Here is a 20272-nt window from a genome sequence, read left to right on the forward strand (position 1 = left end):
ACGTGTCTTAGTCATTATTGAAATGAGCTGTTACGATGTGCTGCCCTATCTGACTGTGCTCCAGGCATACTGATTTTATGAGCATGTACTGGAAGCTTGACGACCGATGATGTCACAGGTTGTTCCTCAGGAGCACGATGAGGTGTTCCTGCCAGTACATGGGCTGTGGACACGCTCATTAATACTCATAAATATTCATGGCTGACAAGATAATATCCACTATATGTTCATGCTGACGTGTTCACAGGAGAATACAGAAGAAACTACACCTTTATCACAAAATAAATCTAGACCTACTGTACGCTTAGTTTTGTCATCTCTGTACAGCTATCTGCACAACGCGTGGCAAAAGTCTGTGTTTAGGGAGGGCATTTATCAAAAATTGCATTTCCAGTGTGATCTGGGCGTAATATTAGCACCCAAGATGGCATTGCAGAATGTGAGTTTACCAGCGCCGTGTATAATTTCAGATGGAATTAGCCTATCTCTGGTATGCTTTGTATATTAATACTAGTTATACTACAGTCCGCCCTGCCTCCAGCTCTGTCTAGCCCCACCCCCTCTTTTCATGCCATGCCCCCCCACTCTGATTGCTCCTTGCTCATCCTCCCGCTGCCCCCGTGCTGTACTGCCACCCTCCCTCCCTCTCCATTTCACTCACATACTTACTTTGTTCCTGGAGACGTCTGAGTTACATTACACTGCACAGGACTATGCTGTATATTCTACAGTACACTGCTGTTATTAATCTGGTACATTATCATGCATGCACTAGCAATATTTACTATACATATTTATCAAGGGGCCCAGACCATGCACTCTCTAATGGTTAGCCAAACCTATGTGGCAGCTGGCCACACCCCCTCTGGAGACTGGCCACACCCCTAAACATGGGCCCCTACTACTACTACTACTACTACTACTACTACTACTACTACTACATTCCCCCGGTGGGCCCTTCATGCCCCAGTTTTTGATAAGGAAATCTGTATAATATTTAAATATTTGCAAAAATACTTCTTAAACTATATTAAATAAAATATGTAAAAATAAAAAATACTGCTTTATAGCATCTGCACAGTATTATTTCTCAAATGGTTTATGTGGTTCTTCTTTTGACTTGTTGCTGCCCTTAAAGTATTTATATACTTATTACATTTGATCTTTGTTCTACCATATGATATATCATGTATATGCTCTGATGAATAAAGAAATGATAAAAAAAAAACCCAACAACAACAACTAAGCTCTGGAGGGAAAATCGTCAGTTAAAACAATAAAGCTTGCATCCCACGTTACAGGTCCTGAGTTCTTGCAGGAATATAAGGAACCCTGATGACTTGAGTTCTTGCAGGAATATGAGGAGCCATAATGACTTGGGTTCTTGCAGGAATATGAGGAACCATGATGACTTGGGTTCTTGCAGGAATATAAGGAACCATGATGACTTGGGTTCTTGCAGGAATCTGAGGAACCATGATGACTTGGGTTCTTGCAGTAATATGAGGAACCATGATGACTTGGGTTCTTGCAGGAATATGAGGAACCATGATGACTTGGGTTCTTGCAGGAATATGAGGAACCGTGATGACTTAGGTTCTTGCAGGAATATGAGGAACCATGATGACTTGGGTTTTTGCAGGAATATGAGGAACCGTGATGACTTGGGTTCTTGCAGGAATATGAGGAACCATGATGACTTGGGTTCTTGCATGAATATGAGGAACCGTGATGACTTGGGTTGGAAGTTTTGCTCACGATAAGACCTAATACAGCGTAGTTTCATATTGTGAGACACAGATTTGCAATAGTAATACAGAAACATGTTGAACATTGTACAGATTAGAGAAGGAAAACTATCAGGACATGAAATGACTGAAAACACTAAATTCATGTTTTAGCACACCCTTCTTTAGAAGGGTGGGGCGGATCATGGTGAGGAATTCAGGCTAAAGGCAGTAATGCACTTACATATTTCACCCAAGGGCAAAATGAAGATCTCGTTATTCTAACGAACTTCATGTTTACACACTCCTGGCAGTAATCAGACACTTATCATTACTTTCCCAAGGATACCTCTGGCACTTTCTAAGCACATTTTAGTGTGAAAGGACATTTATATGCCAAAATGGACCATTCAAAAGAATAATTATGGCACACTATATACAGAAAGCCCAAATGTCCCTTTACCCTCATAACAACCCTACGACATACAGTTGACTAGGCTCCAAAAGAGCAACATTATAGGAGAATTATGAAGTGATATTTTTTACTGTTGCTGATAGACTGCCACAATCATACAGACCATCATGAAGAAGTGGTGGCGTGGCTACAAATGTAAGAGGGCTACGCACCTGTGTAAGTGCATGGCAGATGAATAGATGCACCAAAATATATGATGCACTTTTCTGTTTTTCCTGTTCACAAATGAGACCCCATTTAGAGCAATTTAATTTGTGCTAAAATTTCACATAGTCTTTCAGTTGCACAAATGTCATTAATAATATAACATCTACTACATGAATCACTGTAAGGATTTAGGGGGTCATTCCGAGTTGATCGCTCGCTAGCAGTTTTTTAGCAGTCGTGCAAATGCATTGTCGCCGCCCACTGGGGAGTGTATTTTTGCTTTGCAAAAGTGCGAACGCCTGTGCAGCAGAGCGCCTACAAAATCTTTTTGTGCAAAACAAGACCAGCCCGGTAGTTACTCTTTGTGTGCGTTGATTCTAATGACGGAGGGACGGCTTTTGACGTCACACACCCGCGCAGCGAACGCCCAGCCATGCCTGCGTTTTTTCAGCCACACCTGCATTTTGCCAAACACTCCCTGAAAACGGTCAGTTGCCACCCAGAAACGCCCACTTCATGTCAATCTCCTTGTGATCTGCTGTGCGTTTGGAATCGTTGCTAGAACCAGTGCAAAACCACAAAGGACTTTTTACCCGTGCAACGTGTGTGCGCATTGCGGTGCATACGCATGCGCAGATTAGCCATTTTTTTTCACTGATCGGTACGCAGCGAACAGCGGCAGCTAGCGAACAACTCGGAATGACCCCCATTATACTGTAACATACCAAAACATTATTTTAGCAGATAGATAGGGCACAAGTGATCCAGACTATAGGTCGACATACATTAGGTCGACCCCATATGATTGACATGGACAAAAGGTCGACATAGACCGAGGTCGACATATGAAAGGTCGACACTGGAAAAAGTTGACATGTTCAAAATTTCAACATGTTCATATGGTTGACATGACAATGGTCGACACACGTATGGTCAACACTTTTTTGTGTTTTTTTCAGGTTTTTGGACTTTTTTCCATCCTTGACTATCCATGTCACATCCTTTAGTAACCTTGTGGCGAGCGAAGGGAGATACCGCGCCCAAAGTGTGGCGACATTTTGACCATGTCGACCTTTTCCTGTGTCGACCTTTCATATGTCAGCCTTTTGTCCATGTCATCCTTGTGCCTGTTGACAATATGGGGTTTACCTAATGACTATAGACCTACTTAATGTAGATCTTGTGTACCACATCCCATTAATATGATGTGCAAAACAGCTCACATATAATTGAATTGTGCCCATAGGGGGTAATTCCAAGTTGATCGCAGCAGGATTTTTTTTAGCAGTTGGGCAAAACCATGTGCACTGCAGGGGAGGCAGATATAACATGTGCAGAGAGAGTTAGATTTGGGTGTGGTGTGTTCAATCTGCAATCTAATTTGCAGTGTAAAAATAAAGCAGCCAGTATTCACCCTGCACAGAAATAAAATAACCCACCCTAATCTAACTCTCTCTGCACATGTTATATCTGCCTCCCCTGCAGTGCACATGGTTTTGCCCAACTGCTAAAAAAAAATCCTGCTGCGATCAACTTGGAATTACCCCCATAGTCTGATCATCTGCTGCAGATAATAATGTTGTTATTATTATAAAGTAGAGATTATATTCTTTTTTTAGTACTAGTATAGTCACCCTATAACAATTTTGGAATTATAAAGATTGACTAGTCTTCACTGAATGAAACAAGAATACTAGAGTCAACTGTGAAGTCCTCCGCACTGAGAGTGGTATACACAATAATATTAATGTGGGTTCAATAATAGAAATGGCCTTGGTACTCTAAGTATTTAAGCTGGGTATTATCTGATGACCAGACATGTCTGATGACTAGTATAGAGACAGAGACATATCTGATAACTAGACATATCTGATGACTAGTATAGAGACAGAGAAATATCTGATACAGGTTGTGTATCCCATATCCAAATATTCCAAAATACAGACTTTTTTGAGTGAGAGTGAGATAGTGAAACCTTTGTTTTTTGATGGCTCAATGTGCACAAACTTTGTTTAATACACAAATTTATTAAAAATATTGAATTAAATGACCTTCAGGCTGTGTGTATAAGGTGTATATGAAACATAAATGAATTGTGTGAATGTAGATACACTTTGTTTAATGCACAAAGTTATAAAAAAATATTGGCTAAAATTACCTTCAGGCTGTGTGTATAAGGTGTATATGTAACATAAATGTATTCTGTGCTTAGATTTAGGTCCCATCACTATGATATCTCATTATGGTATGCAATTATTCCAAAATACGGAAAAATCCCATATCCAAAATACCTCTGGTCCCAAGCATTTTGGATAAGGGATACTCAACCTGTAACTAGACATATCTGATGACTACTATAGAGACAGAGACATATCTGATAACTAGACATATATGATGACTAGTGTAGAGACAGGGACATACTGTATCTGATAACTAGACCATACTTGCCTACCTGACCCTCTCCATGAGGGAGAAAATGCTCTGTTCTTGGACTTTCCTGGTAATGTATGATTGCCATCACCTGTGGTGAAACACCTTTCTTATCAATTAACTAGCTCACCACAGGTGATGGCAATCATACATTACCAGGAAAGTCCAGGAACAGAGCATTTTCTCCCTCAAGGAGAGGTTCAGGTAGGCAAGTATGAACTAGACATATCAGATGACTGGTATAGAGGCTGAAACATCTGAGGGTTAGTATAAATAAGCTGAGTCATTTCTGCTGACTCAACAAATCTAATGACTGGCATAGATAGACTGAGCCATATTTGATGACTAATATATAAAAGCTGAGCCATATCTTCTGAGTAGGGAAAAGAGTGTTTAGAAATTGAGCAGCATCAGGAAAATCAGGCGTCAGATGTCACTCAGACTTCACGTGTCACCAAAATACTTTAGGTGAAATAATGAGTATGTGGATGTTTGTCTTGCAGGAGGATACATTTCACTGCTTGTCATAGGGTTCCACATTGCAACTTCTTCCAACAATAAAATCTTAATACAGAAATAATTGGTTCTGGCGTTATTATACAGAAGTATTTTTGCATTGCATTCTCTAAATAAATACTGTAATTTACCTACAAAATGATCCATCCAATGACTGCAAATTGTCAGCCGTAGACCTCAAATATATTTAATATGTAGATTCTGTTGTGAAGAGAGTTGTACATACAGAACTTGATCATAATAAATCATAGCAATTTTTCTTTGCTTTCTCCATTAAAGTCAGAGCTGTCTGAAATCCAGGAACAGCTTCATCTCCAGCTGCTTGATGTGGATGATGAAGTGGAGAGATGGCACAAAGAGAAAGACCGCATCCGGGTAAGGAAAAAAAACATTTTCTTTTCGAGCTTTGATTTTTTTTTCCTTTTTTTATATTTTATGCGACCGTCAGTTTAAGAGCTCGGACGAGTCTCCAGCTGTTTCCATACAAAAGTTAGTTTTATGTAGATTATTATTTTTCTTATATCAGGCACATCTAAGATAATGTCAGAGGGTGGTATTTCGGTCTCACACTGTAGAATCAAGATACTTATATTGTCTTATAAAGCATGGGAGCTTACATCTTGCAGATGGACCTCAGTGTTTCTGTAGTTGTGGAAAGGGGTCCAACCACTTAAAGAACATAGGGGCTTTTGTATTAAGATAAAGCAGTGATAAGTGCAAGGTGATAACGCACCAGCCACTCAGCTCTTAACTGTGTATTTACATATTGGAGCTGATTGGCTGGTGCACTATCACCTTGCACTTATCACTGCTTTATCACTTCTTTATACCTTCTCCAGGTTAATACATTTGCCCCATAGCTTGATGCAATTTCCTGGGTTACAGTATCCCATAGCTGAATCAAATGTTGCTTCGCTTGAGGCAGTAGAACCAGTCATAACTATTCTTACCAAAAATAACCTGGTTCTGCTGTTGGAGACAGACTGCTGAAAAGCAGAGTGGCAACTTTGGCATGCTGTCCGTGGGTGGGTATGTACACCTACAGTATTTAAGACATGAGGGGGGGTGTACTAAGCCTTGGAGAGTGATAAAGTGGAGAGAGATAAAGTACCACTCCTGATACTGTGCAAGTGTCCACTCCTGAGACTCCACCGATGCACAATCAGGGATGTAGTCTTGTTACAGCCAACGTTCCTATGTACAAATAGCCACGGCTGAATTGGGGGCAGTGCAGGGGGTCTGCAGTGCTTCCCCAGCTACTGGTGCCACCAGGCATCCATTCATCTTTGCCAGAGCCGGCCCTAACCAATATGATGCCCTAGGCAAGATTTTGGCTGGTGGCCCCTAGCACCACCGCTGGTTCTGCCTCTGACCTTGCACCTCTCTCCCAGCACCATCACCCCTCACCCATAGCAGTCCTTGTACCCCCTATATTTTAAGTAGGAACAGTTCGCACATTTGACGCACAGCCAAAAATGGGCATCTTCTTGCTGGGAAGGGGCATGGCCACACAATAGTAACCCCAATTCCAATTACGCCACACAGTACTGCAACTTTATTCACATTTTATCTTGCGATAGTGTCCATAATTCATATTACATCCCACAGTAGTATCACTTTACCTTATAAACGTTACTCCTCACAGTAGAGCCCCTTATTCACATTACATCACACTGAATTGCTCCTTATTCACATTACACCACACCTTATTGCTCTTTATTCACATTAGACGACACAGTAGTGCCCTTTCTATATGCAACGCCACATAGTAAAGCACCTTATACCCATAATGCCACACATTAGTAATGCCCTTATACACATAATGACACACATAGTACCCCCTACACATTTGCTGCACATTATTAATGCATTTTTACATGACACACATAATGCTCCTTACACATATTCTGAACACTACTGCACAACCAACCCACTCACATGCACACAGCACTCACACTGCCACTAACACTGTGACCTCTGCCTCTGCTTGGATACAGATGTGTCCTCACAAATCTTGCATCAATGCTAACGTCGGGCACCTTTTTTTGAATGAAAATGCATCTTATTTGCATTGCTATGTGGCTAGGATGCACAAGCAGCTTCTTCTGATTAAACTGATATGCAGCATGCCTATATACTGTGTGAGACTGTGGCTGTATCTGCATATGAAATGCTACATACAGAATATAGGCATGCCGCATATCATTTTAATCAGCAGAAGCTGCTGATGCCCCTAGGCATATCAAATGCCCTAGGAAATTGCCTAGTTTGCCTATGCCTATGGCCGGCTCTGATCTTTGCAACAACCCCTCAGTCCCTTTTCTCCAATTGACATGAAGTAGGAATCCACCAATGCCTACTGGGGAATCCACCACTGCCTACTGGGGAATCCACCACTGCCTACTGGGGAAACCACCACTGACTGTATCTAAATGAGTAGGAACTGGGTTCTCCTACAAGCTGCTATACTCGTATATCAGGCAATAACTAATTATAAAGCTATGCTATTTTCTACTCATTTATCAGCGCTCATTCTGTAGTATAAAAAAATTTCAAGCACTCTTGATTTATTCAGTTGTACTGTATTTACAAAGGTATGAAGAAGGTATGTCCATTAACGTATGCGTCTCGCTTCCTGCACATAAATAAATAACAGGTACAGTAAATGTATGTTTTCACTGTTGAGCTTCAGGCGCACACCTGTCTGGCTTAATTGCCATGTACTATTATTTTGTATCACTCATGAAGACATTTTTTTGGTTCTGTGGGTGAAATGACACCAAGTTGCTTAGCATTCATAACTTGCTACATAAATGATGAATCACAACAAATCGTATTAAAGTCTAAAATGACTCCATATGTAAAATACGTTTTTCCACCCTGTCACAGATGGATGATGGGAAGAATATATAAGTAGCCACTCTATGTGATGATTATGCAGATGGTCCTTGTGCCTGTTGGCAGGATAATCTGTTATGTCTCATGCTCACCGAAGTCACAAAGAAAAGAGTGCGGATATTACCAGTATCACCGCATCCTCTCCCAACTGTTGCTGTGAGCCCCAGTGATGCTATGCTACTCCCCTAAATATAGAGTCAGAGAGGGGTAAATTTACTAAGATGGGAGTTCTGTTTAAGATGGGATGTTGCCCATAGCAACCAATCAGATTCCAGGTATTTTCTTCTAGAAGGTGCTAGATAAATGAGAAGTACAATCTGATTGGTTGCTATGGGCAACATCCCATCTTAAATAGAATTCCCATCTTAGTAAATTTACCCCAGCGTGTCAGTAAACTGCTGCCTGTCAGTACAGTTATAGTATTGGCTGAAAATATTTACAAGAATTGGTAATTAACCTTTATGGGCTTTTTTGCCTGATACATGAGACTTTACCACCAGGGCCGTCTTAACAGCAGTGCAGGCCCCTGGGCACAGCAATGCACTGGGCCCCCTACCCATCCTCTAGCGGTAGGGGTGGGCGGTACTATCAGCGACAGCTTTGATGTCCCGCGGGCGGTAGAGGGTGTTCTAGCTTCCGCTCTCCATGTAGGACCTGGTGGGTAATTCAGAGTTGATTGCAGCAGGAAATTTGTTAGCAGTTGGGCAAAACCATGGGGGTCATTCCGAGTTGATCGCTCGCTGGCAGTTTTTAGCAGCCGTGCAAACGCTATGCCGCCGCCCACTGGGAGTGTATTTTAGCTTAGCAGAAGTGCGAACGTTTTTATAGCAGAGCGCCTGCAAAACTTTTTTGTGTAGTTTCAGAGTAGCTGAAAACCTACTCAGCGCTTGCGATCACTTCAGACTGTTCAGTTCCGGATTTGACGTCACACACACGCCCAGCGTTTGCCCAGCCACTCTTGCATTTTCCCTGGCATGCCTGCGCTTTTCTGAACACTTCCTGAAAACGGTCAGTTGCCACTCAGAAATGCCCGCTTCATGTCAATCACTCTGCGGCAACCAGTGCGACTGAAATGCATCGCTAGACCCTGTGCAAATCTGCATCGTTCGTTGTGCCTGCATCGTTCGTTGTGCCCGTACGTTGCGTAATATGCATGTGCAGAACTGCCGTTTTTAGCCTGATCGCAGCGCTGCGAACAAATGCAGCTGGCGAACAACTCGGAATGACCACCCATGTGCACTGCAGGGGGGGAAGATATAACATGAGAGTTAGATTTGGGTGGGGTGTGTTCAATCTGAAATCTAAATTGCAGTGTAAAAATAAAGCAGCCAGCATTTACCCTGCACAAAAACAATATAACCCACCCAAATCTAACTCTCTCTGCACATGTTATATCTGCCACACCTGCAGTGCATATGGGGGGTCATTCCGAGTTGATTGCTCGCTAGCTACTTTTTGCAGCCGTGTGAACTCATAGTCGCCGCCCACTGGGGAGTGTATATTTGTTGTGCAAGGATGCGATCGCATGTGCAGCCGAGCGGCACAAAAATAGTTTGTGCAATTTCTGAGTAGCTCAGAACTTACTCAGCCGCTGCGATCACTTCAGCCTGTCCGGTCCCGGAATTGACATCAGACACCCACCCTGCAAACGCTTGGACACGCCTACGTTTTCCCAAAAAATGGTCAGTTGCCACACACAAATGCCTTTTTCCTGTCAATCTCCTTGCAATCGGCTGTGCGAATGGATTCTTTGTTAAATCCATCGCCCAGCACCGATCCGCTTTGTACCCATAGGACGCGTCTGCGCATTGCGGTGCATATGCATGCGCAGTAGTGACCTGATCGCTGCACTGCGAAAAACGGCAGTGTGCGAGCAGGTCGGAATGACCCCCTTGGTTTTGCCCAACTGCTAACAAAGTTGCTGCTACGATCAGGTCTGAATTAGGCCCTTGGAGCAGTAATTTCTGCTAATTACTCCTTTACTGCACAGATGGGGCTAAACTGTAGAAGGGATGACTTGGCTGAATGAAGAAGCCCCGGTTCATGACTTCAGGGGTGGTAGGGGTATTTAATATGTAGGGGAGGGGTGGATAGTGGTGTGGGCTTAATATTTAGCATTTTCCAGTGGGAGGGCAGCTTGCTTGACTGCAGATATCTCAAGTTCCTGAAAATATATTTCTTAGCTTTGAATGGGATAAAAAAAACTAGAGAGTCCCACCTTTCAGAAGGTTCTGGAGACTTGGGGACCAGAGTTCAGGAGCCAGAGCAATGCACCAGTAAAAATCTAAAACTGCATATTAGGCGTGTGGAGCTGAAGTAGGGACCAGCTGCTGGAAGGCTGATATCTCTGGTTCTGGGCATAGTAGAAACAAGCTGCCAGTGTCCACCAAAAGGGGAGAGTCACAGCTTTTGGCTTATACCTCAGAAAAACTCAGTCAAACAGAACCCGAGATATCTGACTGGCAAGAGCAATTAACAGGCTCGGATGGGGACCACTGTTTTCAAGTCTGATATCTCTGGTTCCCCAGGGTCGATTTTCAAAAATCTGGTACCCCTGGAAAGAGGGGACCCTCAGCTATCAGTCTAGGGCCCTTATACTCCTGGGGCCCTTGGGCAAGAGCCCATTGAGCCCATACGAAAAGACAGCCCTGTTTACCACTTTACTGATTTCTGATCTTTAAATAATCTATGTCAAAGAGTGGGCAAGTCTTCCGGATCTGGCTTCCACCATCCGCAACTCCCGGCACCCCCCTCCAGCCTCCGCAACAGTGGGCTGACGTGATTCCCACTTAACTGCATCATCGTAGCTCCTCGCCCCACTGTACAATGCCGGTAATCTCGCATGACTATGATGGTGCGATCCCACAGCCACGCCCCACTGCACATCCCCCTTTACAGTGTCACACTCCTGTGCTGCCCCTTTTATTAAGCCACGCCCCACCAAAACACTACCCGATGTTCAGTCCTGGCTGCCCCCTCCCTGAGGGTGCAGCATGAAAGTAGGCAAGTATGGGATAGGGGTCAGGGTTAGCATTAGCGTTAGGGGTAACATTAGAGTTGGGGTCAAGTCATCAGTATGAATGTTGACATGGCCGCTGTTGACATAGTATACTGGACACGTTGGGCAATATTTCAAATGAAACATCTTGGATTGTGAGTTTTGGCAATTGTGAATAAAATATATTACATTTGGACCCTACAGACCAGTACAACGCTATGCTCCAAGAGGAGAAAGGAGATTTGCAATGTTACCATAACAACTATAATGGTCACTAAAATAGTTAAGGGGCAGATGTACTAAGGTTTTGGAGAGAGATAAAGTGGGGGGACATAAAGTACCAACAAATCCCCTCCTAACTGCCATTTTTTCCAAACACAGCCTGTAACATGGAAGTTAGGAGCTGATTGGCTGGTACTTATCTCCTTCCACTTTATCTCTCTCCACGGCTTGTACATATGCCATTTAGGGGCTCATTTATCAAGCCTTGGAGAGTGATAAATAGCACAGTGATAAAATACCAACCAATCATCTCCTAACTGCCATGTCAGACGCTGAGTTTGAAAAATGACAGTTAGGAGCTGGATGGATGGTATTTTATCACCGTGATATTTATCACTCTCCAAGGCTTGATAAATCTGAGCATTATTCTTTTATGTGTACACATTGGAGCTGATGCAGAGCTGAATGCATATTGTGTGAATTCTCTCTGAGCACGCTCAGATAATGAGCGCACGCCTGTACGAGAATGCAGTCAACCACATTCTGATGGCAACTACGCTTATGACCTTACTGACAGAACAGGGGTATGAGGGGTGTTTTCACTGTAGTAATATTCAGTACGAGCGTTTTCATGCACATGAGGCCCATGAAGACTGGCACATACTGTATACCCACATACGCCTGTTCGGAAGGAGTATCCTCTGCACCTAACATAGAACAGGTGCATGTACAGTATTCACCGATGATGACAGCGTGTAGTAAACCATGCTAGTACAGATCACTTGTGCAGATTGCTGCAGAACAGAGGAGAATAGCATGGGATTGTCCAACAACAGCTATAACAGCATATGGCAAGCAGGTCGCACTATAACAGGCAGGGCCGGATTAGGGGAGGGGAGAAAGGGGCGGTCGTCCCGGGGCTGTCACACATTTGAGGCCCCCACACCCAGGAGCGTAGTAGTCTCCCCCCTCCTGGCGGCTCAGCTCAGCTATTCATTAACAGTGCCGCCGAGGAGGTGTTCCTTGCACAGCATCTTGTAATATTGCCGGATTTCAATGCAGCATCCCGTGAGACTATGAAATGCTGTGCAAGGAACACCTCCTCGGCGGCACTGTTAATGAACAGCTGAGCCGTCGGGAGGGGGGAGACTACTACGCTCCTGGGTGTGGGGGCCCTGACTCCGGCATCCGCTGCACCATTGGGTGGACAGGTAGCATGAGCGCATGTATCTGTGTACGTCTGTGTGTGTTGTGTGTAGCATGGGTGTAATATATGTGTGTGTGTGTGTGTGTGTGTGTGTTAGAGATGAGCGGGTTCGGTTTCTCTGAATCCGAACCCGCACGAACTTGTTTTTTTTCACGGGTCCGAGCGACTCGGATCTTCCCGCCTTGCTCGGTTAACCCGAGCGCGCCCGAACGTCATCATGACGCTGTCGGATTCTCGCGAGACTCGGATTCTATATAAGGAGCCGCGCGTCGCCGCCATTTTCACACGTGCATTGAGATTGATAGGGAGAGGACGTGGCTGGCGTCCTCTCCATTTAGATTAGGAGAGAGAGAGAGAGATTGACCTGAGGCTGATACTGTAGAAGAGAGTGCAGAGTTTAGTGACTGACCACAGTGACCACCAGCAGTGCAGTTGTTTTATTTAATATATCCGTTCTCTGCCTGAAAAAAACGGTACACACAGTGACTCAGTCACATACCATATCTGTGTGCACTGCTCAGCCCAGTGTGCTGCATGCCTGCATCATCTATGTATATATTATATATCTGACTGTGCTCAGCTCACACAGCTTATAATTGTGGGGGAGACTGGGGAGCACTGCAGTGCCAGTTATAGGTTATAGCAGGAGCCAGGAGTACAAGACAGTCACATACCATATCTGTGTGCACTGCTCAGCCCAGTGTGCTGCATCATCTATGTATATATTATATATCTGACTGTGCTCAGCTCACACAGCTTATAATTGTGGGGGAGACTGGGGAGCACTGCAGTGCCAGTTATAGGTTATAGCAGGAGCCAGGAGTACATATTATATTAAAATTAAACAGTGCACACTTTTGCTGCAGGAGTGCCACTGCCAGTGTGACTGACCAGTGACCTGACCACACTGACCACCAGTATAGTTAGTAGTATACTATATTGTGATTGCCTGAAAAAGTTAAACACTCGTCGTGTGACTTCACTTGTGTGGTGTTTTTTTTTTTATTCTATAAAAAACTCATTCTGCTGACAGACAGTGTCCAGCAGGTCCGTCATTATATAATATATATACCTGTCCGGCTGCAGTAGTGATATATATATATTTTTTATATCATTATTTATCATCCAGTCGCAGCAGACACAGTACGGTAGTTCACGGCTGTAGCTACCTCTGTGTCGGCACTCGGCAGTCCATCCATAATTGTATACCACCTACCCGTGGTTTTTTTTTCTTTCTTCTTTATACATACATACTACTACATCTCTTTATCAACCAGTCTATATTAGCAGCAGACACAGTACAGTACGGTAGTTCACGGCTGTGGCTACCTCTGTGTCGGCACTCGGCAGTCCGTCCATAATTGTATACCACCTAACCGTGGTTTTTTTTTCTTTCTTCTTCATACATACATACTACGACATCTCTTTATCAACCAGTCTATATTAGCAGCAGACACAGTACAGTACGGTAGTTCACGGCTATGGCTACCTCTGTGTCGGCACTCGGCAGTCCGTCCATAATTGTATACCACCTAACCGTGGTTTTTTTTTCTTTCTTCTTCATACATACATACTACGACATCTCTTTATCAACCAGTCTATATTAGCAGCAGACACAGTACAGTACGGTAGTTCACGGCTGTGGCTACCTCTGTGTCGGCACTCGGCAGTCCGTCCATAATTGTATACCACCTACCCGTGGTTTTTTTTTTCTTTCTTCTTTATACATACATACTACTACATCTCTTTATCAACCAGTCTATATTAGCAGCAGACACAGTACAGTACGGTAGTTCACGGCTGTGGCTACCTCTGTGTCAGCACTCGGCAGTCCGTCCATAATTGTATACCACCTACCCGTGGTTTTTTTTTCTTTCTTCTTCATACATACATACTACGACATCTCTTTATCAACCAGTCTATATTAGCAGCAGACACAGTACAGTACGGTAGTTCACGGCTGTGGCTACCTCTGTGTCGGCACTCGGCAGTCCGTCCATAATTGTATACCACCTAACCGTGGTTTTTTTTTCTTTCTTCTTCATACATACATACTACGACATCTCTTTATCAACCAGTCTATATTAGCAGCAGACACAGTACGGTAGTTCACGGCTGTAGCTACCTCTGTGTCGGCACTCGGCAGTCCGTCCATAATTGTATACTAGTATCCATCCATCTCCATTGTTTACCTGAGGTGCCTTTTAGTTGTGCCTATTAAAATATGGAGAACAAAAATGTTGAGGTTCCAAAATTAGGGAAAGATCAAGATCCACTTCCACCTCGTGCTGAAGCTGCTGCCACTAGTCATGGCCGAGACGATGAAATGCCAGCAACGTCGTCTGCCAAGGCCGATGCCCAATGTCATAGTACAGAGCATGTCAAATCCAAAACACCAAATATCAGTAAAAAAAGGACTCCAAAACCTAAAATAAAATTGTCGGAGGAGAAGCGTAAACTTGCCAATATGCCATTTACCACACGGAGTGGCAAGGAACGGCTGAGGCCCTGGCCTATGTTCATGGCTAGTGGTTCAGCTTCACATGAGGATGGAGGCACTCAGCCTCTCGCTAGAAAAATGAAAAGACTCAAGCTGGCAAAAGCAGTAGCACCGCAAAGAACTGTGCGTTCTTCGAAATCCCAAATCCACAAGGAGAGTCCAATTGTGTCGGTTGCGATGCCTGACCTTCCCAACACTGGACGTGAAGAGCATGCGCCTTCCACCATTTGCACGCCCCCTGCAAGTGCTGGAAGGAGCACCCGCAGTCCAGTTCCTGATAGTCAGATTGAAGATGTCAGTGTTGAAGTACACCAGGATGAGGAGGATATGGGTGTTGCTGGCGCTGGGGAGGAAATTGACCAGGAGGATTCTGATGGTGAGGTGGTTTGTTTAAGTCAGGCACCCGGGGAGACACCTGTTGTCCGTGGGAGGAATATGGCCGTTGACATGCCTGGTGAAAATACCCAAAAAATCAGCTCTTCGGTGTGGAACTATTTCAACAGAAATGCGGACAACAGGTGTCAAGCCGTGTGTTCCCTTTGTCAAGCTGTAATAAGTAGGGGTAAGGACGTTAACCACCTCGGAACATCCTCCCTTATACGTCACCTGCAGCGCATTCATAATAAGTCAGTGACAAGTTCAAAAACTTTGGGTGACAGCGGAAGCAGTCCACTGACCAGTAAATCCCTTCCTCTTGTAACCAAGCTCACGCAAACCACCCCACCAACTCCCTCAGTGTCAATTTCCTCCTTCCCCAGGAATGCCAATAGTCCTGCAGGCAATGTCACTGGCAATTCTGACGAGTCCTCTCCTGCCTGGGATTCCTCCGATGCATCCTTGCGTGTAACGCCTACTGCTGCTGGCGCTGCTGTTGTTGCTGCTGGGAGTCGATGGTCATCCCAGAGGGGAAGTAGTAAGCCCACTTGTACTACTTCCAGTAAGCAATTGACTGTTCAACAGTCCTTTGCGAGGAAGATGAAATATCACAGCAGTCATCCTGCTGCAAAGCGGATAACTGAGGCCTTGACAACTATGTTGGTGTTAGACGTGCGTCCGGTATCCGCCGTTAGTTCACAGGGAACTAGACAATTTATTGAGGCAGTGTGCCCCCGTTACCAAATACCATCTAGGTTCCACTTCTCTAGGCAGGCGATACCGAGAATGTACACGGACGTCAGAAAAAGACTCACCAGTGTCCTAAAAAATGCAGTTGTACCCAATGTCCACTTAACCACGGACATGTGGACAAGTGGAGCAGGGCAGGGTCAGGACTATATGACTGTGACAGCCCACTGGGTAGATGTATGGACTCCCGCCGCAAGAACAGCAGCGGCGGCACCAGTAGCAGCATCTCGCAAACGCCAACTCTTTCCTAGGCAGGCTACGCTTTGTATCACCGGTTTCCAGAATACGCACACAGCTGAAAACCTCTTACGGCAACTGAGGAAGATCATCGCGGAATGGCTTACCCCAATTGGACTCTCCTGTGGATTTGTGGCATCGGACAACGCCAGCAATATTGTGTGTGCATTAAATATGGGCAAATTCCAGCACGTCCCATGTTTTGCACATACCTTGAATTTGGTGGTGCAGAATTATTTAAAAAACGACAGGGGCGTGCAAGAGATGCTGTCGGTGGCCAGAAAAATTGCGGGACACTTTCGGCGTACAGGCACCACGTACAGAAGACTGGAGCACCACCAAAAACTACTGAACCTGCCCTGCCATCATCTGAAGCAAGAAGTGGTAACGAGGTGGAATTCAACCCTCTATATGCTTCAGAGGTTGGAGGAGCAGCAAAAGGCCATTCAAGCCTATACAATTGAGCACGATATAGGAGGTGGAATGCACCTGTCTCAAGCGCAGTGGAGAATGATTTCAACGTTGTGCAAGGTTCTGATGCCCTTTGAACTTGCCACACGTGAAGTCAGTTCAGACACTGCCAGCCTGAGTCAGGTCATTCCCCTCATCAGGCTTTTGCAGAAGAAGCTGGAGACATTGAAGGAGGAGCTAACACAGAGCGATTCCGCTAGGCATGTGGGACTTGTGGATGGAGCCCTTAATTTGCTTAACAAGGATTCACGGGTGGTCAATCTGTTGAAATCAGAGCACTACATTTTGGCCACCGTGCTCGATCCTAGATTTAAAGCCTACCTTGGATCTCTCTTTCCGGCAGACACAAGTCTGCTGGGGTTGAAAGACCTGCTGGTGAGAAAATTGTCAAGTCAAGCGGAACGCGACCTGTCAACATCTCCTCCTTCACATTCTCCCGCAACTGGGGGTGCGAGGAAAAGGCTCAGAATTCCGAGCCCACCCGCTGGCGGTGATGCAGGGCAGTCTGGAGCGACTGCTGATGCTGACATCTGGTCCGGACTGAAGGACCTGACAACGATTACGGACATGTCGTCTACTGTCACTGCATATGATTCTCTCACCATTGAAAGAATGGTGGAGGATTATATGAGTGACCGCATCCAAGTAGGCACGTCACACAGTCCATACTTATACTGGCAGGAAAAAGAGGCAATTTGGAGGCCATTGCACAAACTGGCTTTATTCTACCTAAGTTGCCCTCCCACAAGTGTGTACTCCGAAAGAGTGTTTAGTGCCGCCGCTCACCTTGTCAGCAATCGGCGTACGAGGTTACATCCAGAAAATGTGGAGAAGATGATGTTCATTAAAATGAATTATAATCAATTCCTCCGCGGAGACATTGACCAGCAGCAATTGCCTCCACAAAGTACACAGGGAGCTGAGATGGTGGATTCCAGTGGGGACGAATTGATAATCTGTGAGGAGGGGGATGTACACGGTGATATATCGGAGGGTGATGATGAGGTGGACATCTTGCCTCTGTAGAGCCAGTTTGTGCAAGGAGAGATTAATTGCTTCTTTTTTGGGGGGGGTCCAAACCAACCCGTCATATCAGTCACAGTCGTGTGGCAGACCCTGTCACTGAAATGATGGGTTGGTTAAAGTGTGCATGTCCTGTTTTGTTTATACAACATAAGGGTGGGTGGGAGGGCCCAAGGACAATTCCATCTTGCACCTCTTTTTTCTTTTATTTTTCTTTGCGTCATGTGCTGTTTGGGGAGGGTTTTTTGGAAGGGACATCCTGCGTGACACTGCAGTGCCACTCCTAAATGGGCCCGGTGTTTGTGTCGGCCACTAGGGTCGCTAATCTTACTCACACAGTCAGCTACCTCATTGCGCCTCTTTTTTTCTTTGCGTCATGTGCTGATTGGGGAGGGTTTTTTGGAAGGGACATCCTGCGTGACACTGCAGTGCCACTCCTAAATGGGCCCGGTGTTTGTGTCGGCCACTAGGGTCGCTAATCTTACTCACACAGTCAGCTACCTCATTGCGCCTCTTTTTTTCTTTGCGTCATGTGCTGATTGGGGAGGGTTTTTTGGAAGGGACATCCTGCGTGACACTGCAGTGCCACTCCTAAATGGGCCCGGTGTTTGTGTCGGCCACTAGGGTCGCTAATCTTACTCACACAGTCAGCTACCTCATTGCGCCTCTTTTTTTCTTTGCGTCATGTGCTGATTGGGGAGGGTTTTTTGGAAGGGACATCCTGCGTGACACTGCAGTGCCACTCCTAAATGGGCCCGGTGTTTGTGTCGGCCACTAGGGTCGCTAATCTTACTCACACAGTCAGCTACCTCATTGCGCCTCTTTTTTTCTTTGCGTCATGTGCTGATTGGGGAGGGTTTTTTGGAAGGGACATCCTGCGTGACACTGCAGTGCCACTCCTAAATGGGCCCGGTGTTTGTGTCGGCCACTAGGGTCGCTAATCTTACTCACACAGTCAGCTACCTCATTGCGCCTCTTTTTTTCTTTGCGTCATGTGCTGATTGGGGAGGGTTTTTTGGAAGGGACATCCTGCGTGACACTGCAGTGCCACTCCTAAATGGGCCCGGTGTTTGTGTCGGCCACTAGGGTCGCTTATCTTACTCACACAGTCAGCTACCTCATTGCGCCTCTTTTTTTCTTTGCGTCATGTGCTGATTGGGGAGGGTTTTTTGGAAGGGACATCCTGCGTGACACTGCAGTGCCACTCCTAGATGGGCCAGGTGTTTGTGTCGGCCACTAGTGTCGCTTAGCTTAGTCATCCAGCGACCTTGGTGCAAATTTTAGGACTAAAAATAATATTGTGAGGTGTGAGGTATTCAGAATAGACTGAAAATGAGTGGAAATTATGGTTTTTGAGGTTAATAATAATATGGGATCAAAATGACCCCCAAATTCTATGATTTAAGCTGTTTTTTAGTGTTTTTTAAAAAAAACACCCGAATCCAAAACACACCCGAATCCGACAAAAAAAATTCGGTGAGGTTTTGCCAAAACGCGGTCGAACCCAAAACACGGCCGCGGAACCGAACCCAAAACCAAAACACAAAACCCGAAAAATTTCAGGCGCTCATCTCTAGTGTGTGTGTGTGTAAGGGGGGACTCAGGGGTCTGTCATCTACTGTAGTGGGGGCCCCCACAACTTCATTACCCGGGGCCCCCACCAGGCGTAATCCGGCCCTGATAACAGGGAACCTAGATCGTGGGGTCACCCGGTCATATCAGGACGCAGCCCCGCCTGCCCAGCACAGGGCTGATTTCTCTAGGATCACTGTTGCTGGCTAACAGGATTATTAAGTAGGGAGAGGTCCTTTCTCCCATATATAAATATAGCTGGATAGCTTGCTGCATAAATCCATGCACGGCCCTGTAATTTCCAACCCAAATGAGTAATTAGTAATAGTGGAAAGGAAACTCCAGTAGGCAGGAGATGCTGATGCCTGGCTCTATGAGGTGTCATTAAAATTAATTTAGGTGCTGTCTTAAGAACACAGTATTAGTTCCTCTCACGTTACAGGGTTGATGGGAAGATCTCACAGTGGGTGCTGAAATGCAAATCTCTTTCTGGATATTCAGGTTATGTGATCCAATGGAGGGGTAAATAATTGGAATACACTCCTTCTGAGCTCAGGGTAGTTTGTACACATGTAAATGATGTAGTTAGAATGCCAGAGGAATGAATGCATATGCAGGATTACCGCGATGATAAAGTGCAATAACTACACAACAAATCAGGGTTACTGACAAGTAGCTGCCCTGCATTATGGCTCCTAAGCTTTTTAGAAGATTTAATACCAAC

General features: G+C 45.0%; 1 protein-coding gene across 2 annotated transcripts in view; it reads left to right on the forward strand.

Moving 5' to 3' along the window:
• TRIM29 (tripartite motif containing 29) overlaps positions 1 to 20272 on the forward strand; it is a 103049-nt gene that overhangs the window by 22049 nt on the left and 60728 nt on the right. For both annotated transcript variants that reach the window (XM_063943509.1, XM_063943508.1), the window contains exon 2: positions 5575 to 5670. In XM_063943509.1, coding sequence (XP_063799579.1) covers positions 5575 to 5670 — 96 coding nt within the window. The remainder of the gene's footprint in view (positions 1 to 5574; positions 5671 to 20272) is intronic.

The sequence above is a fragment of the Pseudophryne corroboree genome, chromosome 10 (assembly GCF_028390025.1).
Source record: "Pseudophryne corroboree isolate aPseCor3 chromosome 10, aPseCor3.hap2, whole genome shotgun sequence".
NCBI classification, from domain to species: Eukaryota; Metazoa; Chordata; class Amphibia; order Anura; family Myobatrachidae; genus Pseudophryne; species Pseudophryne corroboree.